Source organism: Myxocyprinus asiaticus, chromosome 4 (assembly GCF_019703515.2).
Source record: "Myxocyprinus asiaticus isolate MX2 ecotype Aquarium Trade chromosome 4, UBuf_Myxa_2, whole genome shotgun sequence".
NCBI lineage: Eukaryota > Metazoa > Chordata > Actinopteri > Cypriniformes > Catostomidae > Myxocyprinus > Myxocyprinus asiaticus.
Genome location: NC_059347.1, coordinates 19189094 through 19204774, shown reverse-complemented (window position 1 = coordinate 19204774; position 15681 = coordinate 19189094). Strand labels below are relative to the sequence as shown.

The following is a 15681-nucleotide window of genomic DNA, read 5'->3' as shown; positions in this document are numbered from 1 at the left end:
GTGGCCCTCCAGGAACCGAGTTTGACATCCCTGCACTAAAGCATCTAAACTTTCAACTGATTCTGCATTATATGACATCTAGGTTGTTCTGCATATACTCTCTGTGTTCCAAGTTACAAGTACTTACAGTACATTAATAAACCCATTACTACTGATATATATATACACACACACACTGGCAGCCAAAAGTTTGGAATAATGTACAGATTTTGCTCTTATGGAAAGAAATTGGTACTTTTATTCACCAATGTGGCATTCAACTGATCACAATGTATAGTCAGGACATTAATAATGTGAAAAACAGCACCATCACTATTTGAAAAAAGTCATTTTGAACAAATCTAGACAGGCCCTATTTACAGCAGCCATCACTCCAACACCTTATCCTTGAGGTATCTTGCTAAATTGCTAATTTGGTACTAGAAAATCACTTGCCATTATATCAATCACAGCTGAAAGCTATTTGGTTCGTTAAATGAAGCTTAACATTGTCTATGTGTTTGTTTTTGAGTTGCCACAGTATGCAACAGACTGGCATGTCTTAAGGTCAATATTAGGTCAAAAATGGAAAAAAGAAACAGCTTTCTCTAGAAACTCGTCAGTCAATCATTGTTTTGAGGAATGAAGGCTATACAATGCTTGAAATTGCCATACAAGATTTCATACAAAGGTGTACACTACAGTCTTCAAAGACAAAGGACAACTGGCTCTAACAAGGACAGAAAGAGATGTGGAAGGCCCAGATGTACAACTAAACAAGAGGATAAGTACATCAGAGTCTCTAGTTTGAGAAATAGACGCCTCACATGTCCTCAGCTGACAGCTTCATTGAATTCTACCCGCTCAACACCAGTTTCATGTACAACAATAAAGAGAAGACTCAGGGGTGCAGGCCTTAGTGGGAAGAATTACAAAGAAAAAGCCACTTTTGAAACAGAAAAACAAAAAGAAAAGGTTAGAGTGGGCAAAGAAACACAAACATTGGACAACAGATAATTGGAAAAGAGTGTTATGGATCTTAACCCCATTGAGCTTTTGTGGGATCAACTAGACTGTAAGGTACATGAGAAGTGCCCGACAAGACATCCACATCTATGGCAACTGCTACAGGAAGCGTGGGGTGAAATGCCACCTGAGTATCTGAGGAGCTTTCCATTATTACAAACTTTTGACTGTCAATATATATATATATATATATATATATATATATATATATATATATATAAAGATGCTTCAACAATTGTAACGATTGCTTTCTTGCCGTTTCATTTTATGTGGACAACTTGTTCCTGTAGTGCCAAAGAATAGTATACGTCTTAATGGACAAGGAGTGCAAATATGACAATTCCTGGCATTCCTATGACAGTTCCTGGAGAGGGTTTCTTTTTATAGTCGTTATTACACAATAACATGGTTAGTTTCTATCCAACCCAGCCCTGTGTGCAGGTGATGGAAAATTCCACAAAGATTATCAATGTGTACTTGTAGTGAAGACAAAGCCAATGCTCATGTAAAAGAGAACACTATGGTTACTTAAACTATCTTGTTTGTGAGTAACAAGATTTAAAAATTATGAGTGGTGCTTGCCCATGCAGAACTCACCGCCATGATGATAGTGTTGTGGGTGGTTGCCAGGGCATTGATATGTGGTTGCTAGGCTGTGCTAGGTGGTTGCTAGGGTGTACTGGGTGGATGTTTACTGTCTCATGTCAAGTGCCTATGTGTGGCTCCCTCCTTCAAGTCATTGTAAGACTTTTTCACCTGTTTTATGATCCTCCAGACCAGAATCATAAATCTGATTGCTTAGAACAGTAATAGAACAGTAATAGTGACAGTTTGAACTATCACAGATGTCTAGAGTTTAACATTTAGTATTAGGGATTTTTTCAAATTCCTTACCCTAAGTATAAGGAATATTAATAGAGATGGTTGCCTTAGCAAGCAATTAAAAAATTCCAGTATTGAGTGAGCATCAAATACATTATGAAATCCTTATGCCTCAGCATCAGCAAAAAGATTAAGTGTTTGGTTAATTGCTTTTAGACTTTAGTTGTAGTAGGTCTCCATGTAGGAGACAAGCCAGGATCAATTCAAATTAACTGACTTGCATTTCCTGATTGCAGATGAGGGAGCTGGAAACAAAACAAAAAACAATATAAAACATGGATATGTACGTCATTGATGACATCTTCAGCTGTCTACACAATCAGCGATTAATCACAATATAAGCTCAGAACTGTGCTTGATGATTTACGCCTGAAAGAAAGCACTAGTCAGCCCTAAATCTGTCCATAACTAAGCATGTTATTAGATACTACTTTGCAGTCAATTTGCTGATATTGTGAAACGTCATAAAGTAGAGACCACAGAGAGCCGGAGGAGCTCTCTTAATGTTATCTGTGAATGATTTGTAAAGTTTAATTTCTTTAATGCAGCACATGCCCCACGGTTTCGTCAGTGTGCATCCCATTGAAAATGCTGAATGTAAGAAAGTGAGTCAGTATTCTGCAGCCGAACAGCAAAACCAAACAGGACAAATTATAAAATACTAATTGGCTGCACAAATTCAAATACATGGAGGGGGGTTTTAAAATATGGGGGGCATATGTATGGAAATTGTAACTTTTTTTTTTTTTTTTTTTTTACAATTTTCTTTATAACTCACAGACTGCAAATCTACATGCCATCTTTGGGTGAAGATTAAACAATTACATTATATTTACTTACAGTATTAGTAACATTACAATATTTATATTAAGAAAGACTTGATCATAAAATTGAATTTATTGCAACAAGTCAGGCAGGGGAGTAATACTATAACAGGGGCAATTGTAAAAGTGGTTGGGGCAATGCTAAAGAAAAAAAGAAATGAACCCTCTGTATCTCACATAAGAGGGCACATCAAAGCAATGATGATATCATTGCTTTAAAACTTCACTGAATACTTTCTAACTTTACAGTATATGGTACTTATTCTTTTAGCTGCCAGTAATACTGTATGTATTTCAAGCAAAAGTCTTAAGTGAGACCTACATTGTAATTATTTGAAATAAGTTAAATACATTTTACTAAAATCTATTGATCATCTGATTGGACTGATCATCAAGAACAGTCTTACTCCAGATACTTTAAAGTATTGTTTATTACATAATTTGAAGACTCAAAAGTAATAACATTTTATTTCATACGTTTTACAGTTGACCCCCACTGCAAAGCCATGGTAGAATCTTATTTGGTTGCTACTAAAGTGTTGACATCTGATGATCCTGTAAACTTTAGACAGCAGAAGAAAAAATAGTTGCCCAAAATCCCTTTTATACATCAAAATCTGAAAATGTGAAATTATCATGCATCTTCTCAAGCAGAGAGAACTCCACTGAGCAAGTGGTATCATCACTCTAAGTAATACATACAGTTACTCTAAATTGTTTTTGATTAAGGAAATGTAGTGTGTTACAACTGCCCCCTGTCTCCCACTTACAGATTATGATATCTGAAACAAATGAATCTGGTATGACAGCAGAACACGGTTTTCAGAAGTTAGGGGAGTTCCCCATCACTTTGGAGCTTTTGTCCTTTTCTGTTACTCTTTATTCAAAATGGCAACAATAAGTGCATTTTCCTTATACGTTTCTGCCCAATATAACAAGGTCAGTTGTAGGAGAAATAATTGTGTTTCGTCAAATGAAAGATTTATGAAATCATAGAAATGAACAATTTCATTCATTTGACAGGTGACACATTAGAATACAGACTGGAGGCTTTATGCTTAATAGTATAGACCTCCAAAAATATGTTTCCAGTTAAAGTGCTGTGCCTCTTGGTCCTTGTGATAAGTTTTATTAGTAGGCTCTATCCATTTCAAGTGATAAGAGACAAGATGCCTTGGAGTATCATTGTAAAAACCTTCCTGAGCAAAGGGCTTAAAGTGATTTGCACATCCTGCTGAATAAGAATGGTTGAAAGCAACTTTGAGATAAGAACCTGCCGAATGAGGGGCTCTATAGTGGCTCACCCCAGGTTTCCCGCTGGTCCTTTAGCACCAGTGCCCATTGATTTTCAGCAGTATTGACGTCACATGTTTGCAAGGAGTCCCTCAGCAGCTGTGTGAACCAAAACACTGTGATCAGGAGCAGACATGTAGGAAGTGCATCCAGTCATTTTCCAGACTCCCTCTGCTGACATTCAAAAAGGAAAAGCAATTGCACAGAGACTTTGGAAAGCTTCGAAACTCAAGTTAGCTTATTGATTTCACACATGTCAGTTTGCCCTGTGTGCTCCCTACCATTAATCAATGCATAAATGTATTCACTTGATCAACCCTGATCATTGTTCTGGACAGCTTGTCTGCCTTTAACTGTACCGTCATCCTCCCCATTAGCCTGCGTTATCTGTTTTTGGCTCTCTGTCAGTCTACTTCCCCAGCCGGTAGGTCGTTGTGGCGGAAACGGACAAAGGAAACAACAATAAAAAAATATATAGGCTTTGTAAACTGACTGACCATATTTTTGTATTCCTTTGTTTTTTGAGTGTTCATCGTGCAGCCGCTAGAGGGTTCTCAACGCTGCGGTGCGCAAAATAAGAACACCGTCCCGGTTCAGATGCGCACTGAGTAACAAAACAGCGAGCAGGTAACCTGCGACTCCCGCTACTGTCTGACACAGAATTAACCCGAAAATGTCGCATTAACCCTTGCCAAAAGTAAAACAATGTGACATAGAAAGTTGCCTGAAATATGAAGCATTATAGTTGAATCATGTCATCTTTTCGATTGAAAGCAAGACTTCTATGCACAATTCAACTTTAATCTACGTGGAACCCTCTAAATAAATAAATTCTGGTCTTGGCATGACCACTTTAATATTAGCCACCTACATTTACGCATGGGGTTTAGTAGGTGAAATGCACTGATATCTTCGAGGAAAATCGTATTTACCAAGTTTATTTGAAATGCGGATAAAGAAAACGTGAAAGGGAAATGATTTTGACCTCTCCACGCTGATTGATTACTACAGTTTAATGGGATCCATTCAATTGGGAAGGTGGAGCACTTGGATGAATTAACATATTCCTTTCCCCCCTCAATCTGTGTTGAAGTGTCTTTGAAAGGGGCAAGGAAAGGGGGTCGTGGCTTAACATTATAAAGGAAAAAATAAGACAGCATTGCCGTCTTGCTTGGTGTTGAATACGCGTATTGACAGGCTTTTGTAAAAACCAAAATACCGGGAAAGATCTCATAAGCGCTATTTGGTATTTTGAAATCTCTTTAATCAAATTCCCTATCAGTTGAAAAAAAAAAAAAAAAAATCTCTTTAACTCCACTTGAAAATGAAACTTTTGCCCATTTGCACTTGGCTTCAATGCCTTTTGGTTTTTATCGTGTGCTTGGGATCTGAGTGTGGGATTCCACGGCGAGTTGTAAGGTCTAAAAGAGACCTGGTACGCATCAGGGAAGCCAGAAGTACCTTCCCAGGAGCTTGTGCCACACGCTTGCCTCGGGGCAAACGCTCACTTCCCCGGATAGATCGGCGCTCCCCTCGCCTGTCACGGCCAGGGGAAAGCACCCATGCGGGTCGGCGGAGGGCTGTTTACTTTACCGGTAGAGGAGACCAACTGCGTCTGAAACCCAATGCAGAGGTGCCAAGGGGTAATTTTACTCTGGAAATGTGGATAAAACCCGAGGGTGGGCAACGCTCTCCAGCTGTTATCGGAGGTTTGATTTGCTTTATTTGAACTTGCATTATCTATTCTCTGCAGAAAGAATATCCATGTAATTGCAGCATGCGCGAGCTTCATAAAGATTCAGCAGGAAAACGCACCACCTCCAATGTATGGATAGTTGCATAAACACTTGGCACTAACACTTCTTTATATTAGTCGCACTATTTATGAGGTAATGCCTAGACGTACTAAGAATAGTTGCCCAATTTCTGATCTCTCTGAGGGTGGCATATAGAGATGCGCCTCTGCTGATGTTGTTTACGTATACTATCAAAAACTCTCTTGGGTTTTGCATGCGGTGTTGCCAGGCTATCATGACCAAACTTTTGGTTGCATTTTCATCTTGTAGCCTAGTTGAAATTACCCGTTTGAATTGCATCAGACTAGTTATTACTCTATGTCTTACTGACAGTGTAACTGCAATATCTCAATTTGGGTTCTTTGGTAACAAAATTCACTAAATAACCAAATATGTTGTTAATTGAAAATTATATTCAAAGTCATTAATAAACTCTTTAAACAAAATAAAAAAATTGTGTCTATTATTAATATTTGTATCTATTTTTGTTAAACACCATAAAAAGTTCCATCGAAACTTCACACAAAAATGTAATAACTGCATTGTCTATAGGTTTTCTGTATGATGCTGTAAGATTGAGCTGATTGAAGTGTCTGCGTGTCAGAAAAAGCTTAAAGAAATACGTCATCCCTTTGATGCATAGGCTACTGTGGTCCTTACGCGCTCTTCTGCTCTGCACGAAATATATACATCGCCTATACAATCTAATATCCAACAGACCAGTATAGCGTGTGCATATTTTCTTTTATCATAAAAGTACTGCCTAGTCACATTTTTTCATTACATTTTTATTTGAAAAGAGAATATATATTCTGCACTGAAGAAACGCGTTAATTTTTTATTTATTTATTTTTTGAATTACACAATCGAACAATTTTTATTTAATTATTTATTTTGCTTTAAAATTGTGCATAGGCTATTACGCACTTCTATAAAGGGGATGGAGTAGAAAAGGAAGGCGTGTGTTCGGTTGTATTTTTTTTTTTTTTTCTCTAACAAATTTATTTGATTTCTTTTTCATCCCTTCTCCAGCCAACAGAGAGCGTAATACGTCGAGTCGATTTACGAATTCCGCGTGCACCCTATGAACCCCTGTAGCATGCAGTTTTGTGGGAACATGTACGGAAATGTCCTGTAATGATAGACGAATCAAATCATTTTATTATCTCTCAAAAATGCTCGGTGTTTGAAGGCTATGGTGAAACCCAGTGCAGTGTGTAGCTGCTCAAATGTTTCTAAAGAGATTTGTCAGCTGTAATTAACAGACCCCTTAGTTTCCTGTTTCCCTTTCCTACTGATATCACAGAAAACCTGTCCCACAAGAACTAGTTTAATATTACAAAAAAGTCATACGCAATTTAAATTAAAAATTTAAATAATTGCTAAATAAAATTAAAAATTAATAATACTTCTATAATTTAAAAAAAATAATAATAATAATTCTGCACTTTGTGAGAGTCAGCACATGCACATACTCTTCAGTTATAGATTTCAAAATGCATGCTTTAAGTTGCAGATCATATTATCAGTACTTTTAAAATCAAATTCATTACATATAGTTGGGAACAATGTCTCTACCCAAGCTTTATGTCTTCAGAGAGCTGCATGATAATAGATAGATTGAATATATCTTATCAGTGAGTCATCTAAAATTAGTCTGTCCTCTGTCCTCTGTCCTCACAATGATCTCCTTAGTCACAATGACATTAAGAAGCAACGAGGGGGCGCTGGCAGAGTTTATATAGCTTCTCCACATCAAAAGCTGTTGTTCCGTTTTTAAGCAAACTCTTAAATGTTGTGACATCTGTGGTCCATGTAAGTTCTGGCCCCTTGTCTATCAGTTGTCACATTTGAACAGTTCAGCGTATAGACACATATGGTCTGTTTTGAAATCAGTAGTCCTCAGGTAGATGAATAAAGACGAAAAAGCTTTACGTGTCAAAGCAGATGGATAAATCTATAAAAATAGTCTTTAAGTGGTCATCCATGCCACAAAACATCATGCAATAGACTCGCCAGTGCAGTCTATTAGATCCTGAGACATGAGAATGCAGAGCGCACAGAAAGTGTCCATGTGCTGAGCTTATTATTTGAACTCTCATACAAATGGCTTCTTTTTTTTTTTTTTTTTTACAAAAAGTTTTAAAGCATATCCACAGACAGAAGTCTTTTGGCTGTTGGTTTAATTTTGAACATAAATGTTCACATTTGCCATATTCCTTTAATCTTGTCTTTGAGGTCTCTGTCTTTTGTGTTTTATACAGTGGGACGGGATATTTTATGGCTCATTACAATAACTTAATAAGCACCTCATAAAACTGTCAATAACACCTCATAGAGGTTTGTAATGATGGCCATAACAAGTTAAATATTCAATTATCATGTTACAAAACATGGTGATTTATGGTTGGTTAATGTAGTTGTTGACAGGTACTTTATGTTCCTTTAATGTTAATAGATACTTTGTAGTGGGAGGCATTATAAAGATGTATTATATTGTAATTAATAACAATCTGCCTTGATTACATTCATTATGGATGCATTAGAATTTAAATAAAAAACAAACATTTAATTTCCATAAAGTGCACAAATAGGTACTGTATGTTGACCAGATAGTTAACACAGGGCATTGACTAGTTTAAACTTAAGAAAACCTTTCCAGATATTTAAATAAAGGTCTATAGACAATTCAGGTGTATAGTCCTTTTTCCCAGACAGCTGTTGCATTGGTGTCCTTCATTTCATAATGTTCACTTTGTAGTGCTCTGTCCATGGTGCTGGATACTGAGATAAAATGGATGCTTTTATGAAATATTGGAAGGGATTACAAGCTGTGCCATGTCTGGCACAAGGGGTCAGCTGCACATATTTTCAGAATTACATTTTAACATTTATAAAAGCATTTACTTAATTCCATGACTGGATAGATTTTCATTTTCAAGTTAATTTACTAAGCAAGCAATGCTTTATTTGTGTGTGAGAGTTTCTCTTAATAATTTATCATACAATAGTGTTTAATCCATTATCTTTAAGATTGATAGAGCTATGTATTTATAATGAGCTATTGGGTTTTAAGGATATCATAATGTAGATCAGTATGAATTTTGCATTGTCAAGTCCATTCATCCATTCATCCAACACCTTTTCTCCTTTACCTAAATTGAGCCCCTTGCATGTCTGAAGTTTAGGACTGGCAAGAAATGTACCTGTTTGTTATTTCCCACTTAGTGGTCTCATTCCAGGATTTCACAGATTGTAATTTCCTCAGTTTTATGGTACAATTTATTTTTATAGATGCTGGCAGCGGATCTGCTGGCAGCCCAGAAGTGAGAGGGAACTACATGCTCCTGTCTGCTCCTTTGAGTGACGCTCCTGAATGAATGAGCTTTTTAAAGTGGTCAGTCCTAGTGGTTAAAAGATCCTCATGTGTTAAGCTTCACTGACGGTTATTTAAGCAGTTTTATCCAAAAGCTTTTCAGTGCTCCTTTGGAGTTATGAGACATATCATGATGTGTGTGTAGTGAAGTAAAATGGTATAGTAATATTTTCTCTGCTACCCTGGTAACACTTTACAGCTTATTTTGCCTAATTGAGTTTCACCATTTACCTTTAACCAGCACTTCTTGCCGCTGCGGGAAAAGAGTATCCTTCATTTAGGAACCATAGGCAGACTGAACTTCACTAGATCTTCACCATTTGACTCCAAGTGCAAATTTTCATTGCTCCACAATTTACTGGATTAAGCAGCATTGCTAAGCGGATTTGTAGAGCTTGTTAAATTAAATGTAAATTGAATGTTAGAATTGATTATAGAATACACCATCTGATTTCTGCAGTAATAAAGTGTAGTGATGCACATTAAATACTCTTGCATACTTCCTTTATACTGGTTGATCATGAAGGACACATACCCATTAAATGTAAGAATACGTTTCCTTCTGCAGCTCAGCACATGGTTTCCAAATGAAACAGGAAGAAAGGGTTTTAGAGCCCCTATCATAATACAGACTGTGCTGAAAAAAGGACCATTTTTGATTTCAAACATCCCTGCTGCTGCGGAACATTTCAAGAAAATAGACTAAAAATTCAAGTAACCTTTGCTCTGTTGATACAAGACCACATTGTCTGGGACTGATTGCAAGCAGATGCTTCTTTGTAGGCCTGTAGTCCTTGGACTAGACAGTGGCAATGACTTGATCATGGGAATCATGTTGTGTTACCAACTTTTCTGGACAAACATGCATGCAGTTTTTGGTCACTATCCGTATCAGTGTGCAGTAAATTGCATCTAGCATTGCACACTATATTAAATGGCTGACTAAATCAGTACCTACTAAATGTGTCCAGGATTTATTGATTATAAACAGCCGTAATTTATGTACTTCTGCGTTGGTGTGTATATACTATAAGTTAAATGACAAACTGCAATTCATCATTGAAATTATGATAGTTTATCCTATTGCGATTGCACAGACTGATCACACTGTGAAAGTAGGTCGAAAGTTCTGCTGCTGAAATCTTTCTGTGCTTACTGAAATTTGAAACCACTGCTCTCTGTGGCCGAAGCTGGACGTGTTTTTGAGGTGAAGTCTCCACAGGGTGACACCAAAAGTGAGCTGTGTTTTTAGCTGAAATTATGTAATACATTTACTGTAACAGGAATACATTTTTCATCAACCCTACTCCCTAACCCAAACCCCAGCCCTAAACCTAACCATCAGTGTAGCACAATGTAATTTTAGAGCTAAAATGCAACCTCAGAATCATGCACACCATTGTTTATGTGAACACAATAACTTCCTGGTTTCCATAGGACCAGAACACATGTCTGAGAGTGGTCATAATTACTTCCTGTTTTCCATGGGACCAGAACTCAGAACTCAGTGCACATGTAATACACAGTAGCGGCATAGAGAAAGATTAACACATGTCAGCTGATGCAAAAATATCTAATGCGGATGGCACTTGTCAGTAATTGGCAGAATGGGGCACATGAACATTCAGAAGCAACATGTCGATTTCCCGTGTGATCATGTTGGATTGTAAGTGGCAATAAAATGTATTTAGTACTGTATGTGTCATTCTCTTGTAGGGCTCTATGATAAATGCTTCTACGCCTCCAGTGACAGAGGATGGTTGGTTGGCATCAAAGCAGTCAGCGACCAAGCCAACCGTGACCCTCGCTTCTTCTTCTCCCTTAAGACAGACCGAGCCCACAAAGTTACCTTGATTGCCTCAAACGCCCCCTACATTCCCAATCAGTGGTCACATCTGGCTGTCACCTACAATGGTCTCTTTATGAAGCTGTATGTTAATGGGGCGCAGGTTGCTGTAAGCCGAGACCAATCTGGTGAAATTTTCAGCCCACTTACCAAGAAGTGCAAGGTGCTAATGATCAGTGGCAATGCCTTAAACCACAACTACAGGGGAACAATGGAACACTTGAGCTTGTGGCATCGGGCTCTGACCCAACGTGAGATCATTAGATACATGGGTCATAGTCACACCCACTCCGACAATCTTTCTCAGCTAGTGTTGTATGAAAACTTTGAGAACATGTCAAGAAAGTGGCTAACAGTGAAAGATGGCAGCTTCCCCCGGCTGGAGCATTCGGACCGGAATCTTGCAGGAGACTCAAGTGGCTCTCTTGATACTGTACTGAAACCTCCATCTTGTGGACAGACCGTGTGTGACAATGTGGAGGTAGTGATGAACTACTACCAGCTCTGGAGCTTCCGCAAGCCCAAGACAGTGCGTTATCGAGTGATAAATGTTTACGATGATGACGGACAGTGGCCAACAGTTACTGAACACCAGATTAACCTTCAGCACCAGCACTTGAACAATGCTTTCCGTGTCTACAACATTACCTGGGAGCACACTGTTCACAATGTCTACAACTCATCTTTACGTAACCGCCTGATATTGGCCAACTGTGATATCAGCAAAGTGGGTGATGAAGAGTGTGATCTTGAATGTAACCACACCCTTACAGGTTTCGATGCTGGATACTGTAAGAGGCAGACTACACGCTGCCCTGAATACAAACAGGGGAATGGGGTTTGTGACCCAGAGTGTAACTGGGACAATTTCTATTATGATCATGGAGACTGCTGCAACCCCAATATCACTGATGTCACTAAGACCTGCTTTAATCCTGCGTCACCCCTCAGGTAATTCTCAAAACTTTTTTTCCAACATTCTCTGTCCTAACGCAGCGTGATAAAAGCTATCTCTTTCTTGTAAATCTAAGTTTTCATCCTTACTAGTCATGACCATGACAAGCATGAAGCGACAGGACATTTTGTCGATCGCTTGGTTTCTGTTTCTGTGGTGTTACACTTATTGTGAAATGTAATTGTCCCAAACTCCTGCTCCATATAACTGTTTATTAAACATAAAATATTTTCTGATTGGCTATGACTGTGTGACGTCGCTCAGCAGTTTCGCCTTCAGTGTAGACAGACAAATTGCTTTTCGCTATTTTGCTTGTTGATACATCATGCCTGGTTAGGATGAAAAAATATACTAATATATGTGTTCAGATTAATCAGTTAATTTGTTATGCAGAAGTGATTTTAATTGTTTAATTAGTGATTCACATATCAAAGTGAGTCTATACAGTATGGCTTGAAATTGCTTTGTATAAGTTTTTTTTTTTTTTTACTTGAGGTTAGGAGTTCATTGCTGTTTAAAGATTTTAGAAAGACTATTGAGAACTCTAGGGCACCATTATCTTCATTCTTATGTGTGAAGCTTTCAGCTATCTCAGTTTTGTTCCATTAATGTATTATGACGTGACATCCTGAAAACATCTTAAGTGTTGAATGGGAGTCAGAGGTCTGAAGCATGAATTGAAGTAAAGGATGTCTGCAGTTTCGAGAAACAATAAAACACCATGAAGGATGAGATGTGGCCCTATGTTTTTGTACTCACTTTGTAGTGACTGCCTCTGTACTAGTGGGATTCCAGCCTGTACTTCTGTGTTTCATGCATCCCTGTGGTCTATTTTGGCCTTGATTCAAAGCTGAGCAACCAATCACTTTTTACTCTGTGGATGAAATGAACTGCTCTCGTGGTGACCAGATGTGAATACTGAGGAGATTTTAGACATAGTTCTCCTTTTTGTAAGCTTATAAAAGTGATTTGATAGAGAGTAACTGGGAATGGAAAGTATGTCCCCCTGGACAAGCTGCGGAGCCAATCACAGCTTAAAACAGTATCTCCAACACTATTACTTACAGCATTAGACTCTTCTGGGAGTGCTACTCAGGAAAAAGGACCATACAGAAATGTTGAGGTTGTGGGGGGCACTGGATAATGTTGGGGTAAAGCACTGCATTTGTTCTCAGGATGATTGAACAAACCAGAGTTCTCCTTTCCACTGTTCTCCTTCCTCAGCAACTGTTTCTGTTGCAAATCGTAACCATCCACATGTTTTTTTCAGCATATGTTTGCAGCATACGCTTCAAAGCAAAACTGCTTATGTTCATTTTGTGCACAGGGTTTAGTTTTCTTAGTTTTAATCAGAGCAAACAAGTGTATTTAAGGAGAACCAGGGAGCTGTGCCAGCTAAAAAAGGAGAGGTATGTCAAGATCCAAGTTTATTCTCAGGAAAAATAAATTTAATATGGCTGCATGCTCATTATATTATGAATATGACTATTTTCATATTAAATATCTGAATAAAACAAATAGGCATTACTTACCTTTGATAGGTACTATCTGATACGTTTTCAGGTTCGTAACCTCCTTGCAGTGTGGCACTGTTTGCAAATTACATAATATTATTTCTTCCTGTTCTTCTGTGGTTCCAGTGACTTAGTTCACTGTCTTTGTTTTTTGTTGTTGCCGTAATTACAGTTTGTCCTGTTAATGTGTATGTGTGTGTGTGTGTGTGTTCATGTGTGAGATTAGACAAGAGCATATGTGGTCAACCAGAGAAAGACGAGCACTCCAACTTGTTGCTTGTTTTGATTTGATTATGGTATGTCTGGAGAGTTTTGCCGAGGGCCACATAACGAAGTGATTTGACATTCCTTTTTGATTGTACAAGTATGCATGAACAAAGAGTTGTGCAAGAACAGAACAATGGAATCAAATGCTGTGGTGAATTTGTTTTTGCCCTAGACTCATGCATTTGTGGCAGTCAACTTTGAAATCTGCAGTTTCCAACAAACCTTATTATTAGTAATAATCCATAATTTATTTCTAAATATGGTTTTAGTATTAGCCATTATTACCAAGTGACAGATTTTGGTTAAAATACTGTACCATTGAGTTTGATTGGATGCACCAGTCTTTGACATAAACAACAAAAGATATGAGAGGTGTTTTCTCCTCCCTTTTAAAGATTGATAAGCCTATTCATTTTGCTATCTATTTATTTGCTACTAATCATTCACAATCAACAACCCTATCAGAACAAACCTGTGACCCATGTTTTGGGTCACGACCCACCTTTGATACATGAGTGGGATTTTGGCTAATACTCCATATGCCTTCTTCTTAAACACAAAAACATGCAATATGCGTTTTTAATGCTTAACTTAGTGGTCCACACATACAGTAAATAATAATATTTGAGATTATATATTCAAATTTAAAAACAGCTGGTTTTGCTTGAAAACGTTACTTGCTGCATTCAAAACACTGTAAATGCGAAGACATATTTTAGAAGTAGTATATTGTTTTATTTGCACTTCATTTCACAAACCATATGCGCGTCGGTGGTGGAGAGACAGGGTTTGGTTCATCCCATACTAGATTATTTTTGGTGGTTTTATTTATATAAGGTCATCGTTAGATAGAATTTGGCTTCATATCTGTCACAGCGATTGCACTTTGGATATTAAAAGCAGTCGTTTGCAATTGGAATTTGTGCAATTCCGTAATTAAAAGTTAAAATATGCCAACACTAGCAGTGGGGCGACTGGGTCTTAGAGCAGACGTGATCCTAAGTTTGTCCTGATTCACAGATCCTGATGAAAATCTAAAAAAGCCCAAATCTTCAACAATCTTTTGGAAACAGGATGTTTAACCCTACAAACAACACTTTTACTCAATTTTAGCTAAGTGCCCATTGACAGCAGATCTTTCCTGGGGTTCCAATAGAACCTGGAATTGCCGTCACTGAGAATTTGTTTGTAAATAGTAACTTTATCTATCTTAGAGTGGAGATATGTTTCAGTGCTCTGCTGTTCTCTTTGCCCCTTACTTTCTCCTGTGACCTCTTCAAAATCCAGTGCAAATAATAAAGAGTATCTCTTTTAGCCCTATGTAAGACTTCTATCTGTGGCATAATCTTAGTCACTTGGCTTGTTATCTAAGCCGGCTAATAGCTGGTTCTCTTATCAAGGATTTGGACAGCAAAGGCACACTCTTAGCACCTTGTTTTTTTTTTCTTTTTTTTTTTTTCTCTGAAGGCTTGTGAAACCACCTGTCTACACAAATGTGGCAATCCAATGCACAGAAACACCCACACACACATGGGCACACACCCACACAAATGCTCAGTTCAAGCCCTTGTGTTTAGAAGTCGGGTGAGGAAAAAGAGTTAAGCCATGGGGACAGAAGGATTTCCTCTTTTTAAACAGCAGTAATTAAATAGTCCTTTAACATGCCACTGCGAAGCCAGCTGATTCATTTGTGTGAGGAACCCCTTTCATTGGGGGCTTCAGTGGGGGCCTCCATTGCATTAGCATCACTGGACACACACACACACACACCCACACACACACACACACACACACACACACACACACACACACACACACACGTTGGTGTGGCTATCCTTATGAGGACTCTCCATAGACATAATGATTTTTATACTGTACGAACTATAGATTCTATCCACTAACCCTAACCCTACCCCTAAACCT

General features: G+C 38.0%; 1 protein-coding gene across 1 annotated transcript in view; it reads left to right on the top strand.

The window, feature by feature from the left end:
• Nucleotides 1-5151: 5151 nt before the first annotated feature.
• LOC127439584 (pappalysin-1-like) overlaps nucleotides 5152-15681 on the top strand; it is a 118189-nt gene continuing 107659 nt past the window's right edge. Inside the window, exons 1-2 of the mRNA XM_051695765.1 lie at nucleotides 5152-5713; nucleotides 10893-11973. Of these exons, the coding sequence (XP_051551725.1) occupies nucleotides 5329-5713; nucleotides 10893-11973 (1466 nt within the window). The 5' untranslated portion in view covers nucleotides 5152-5328. The remainder of the gene's footprint in view (nucleotides 5714-10892; nucleotides 11974-15681) is intronic.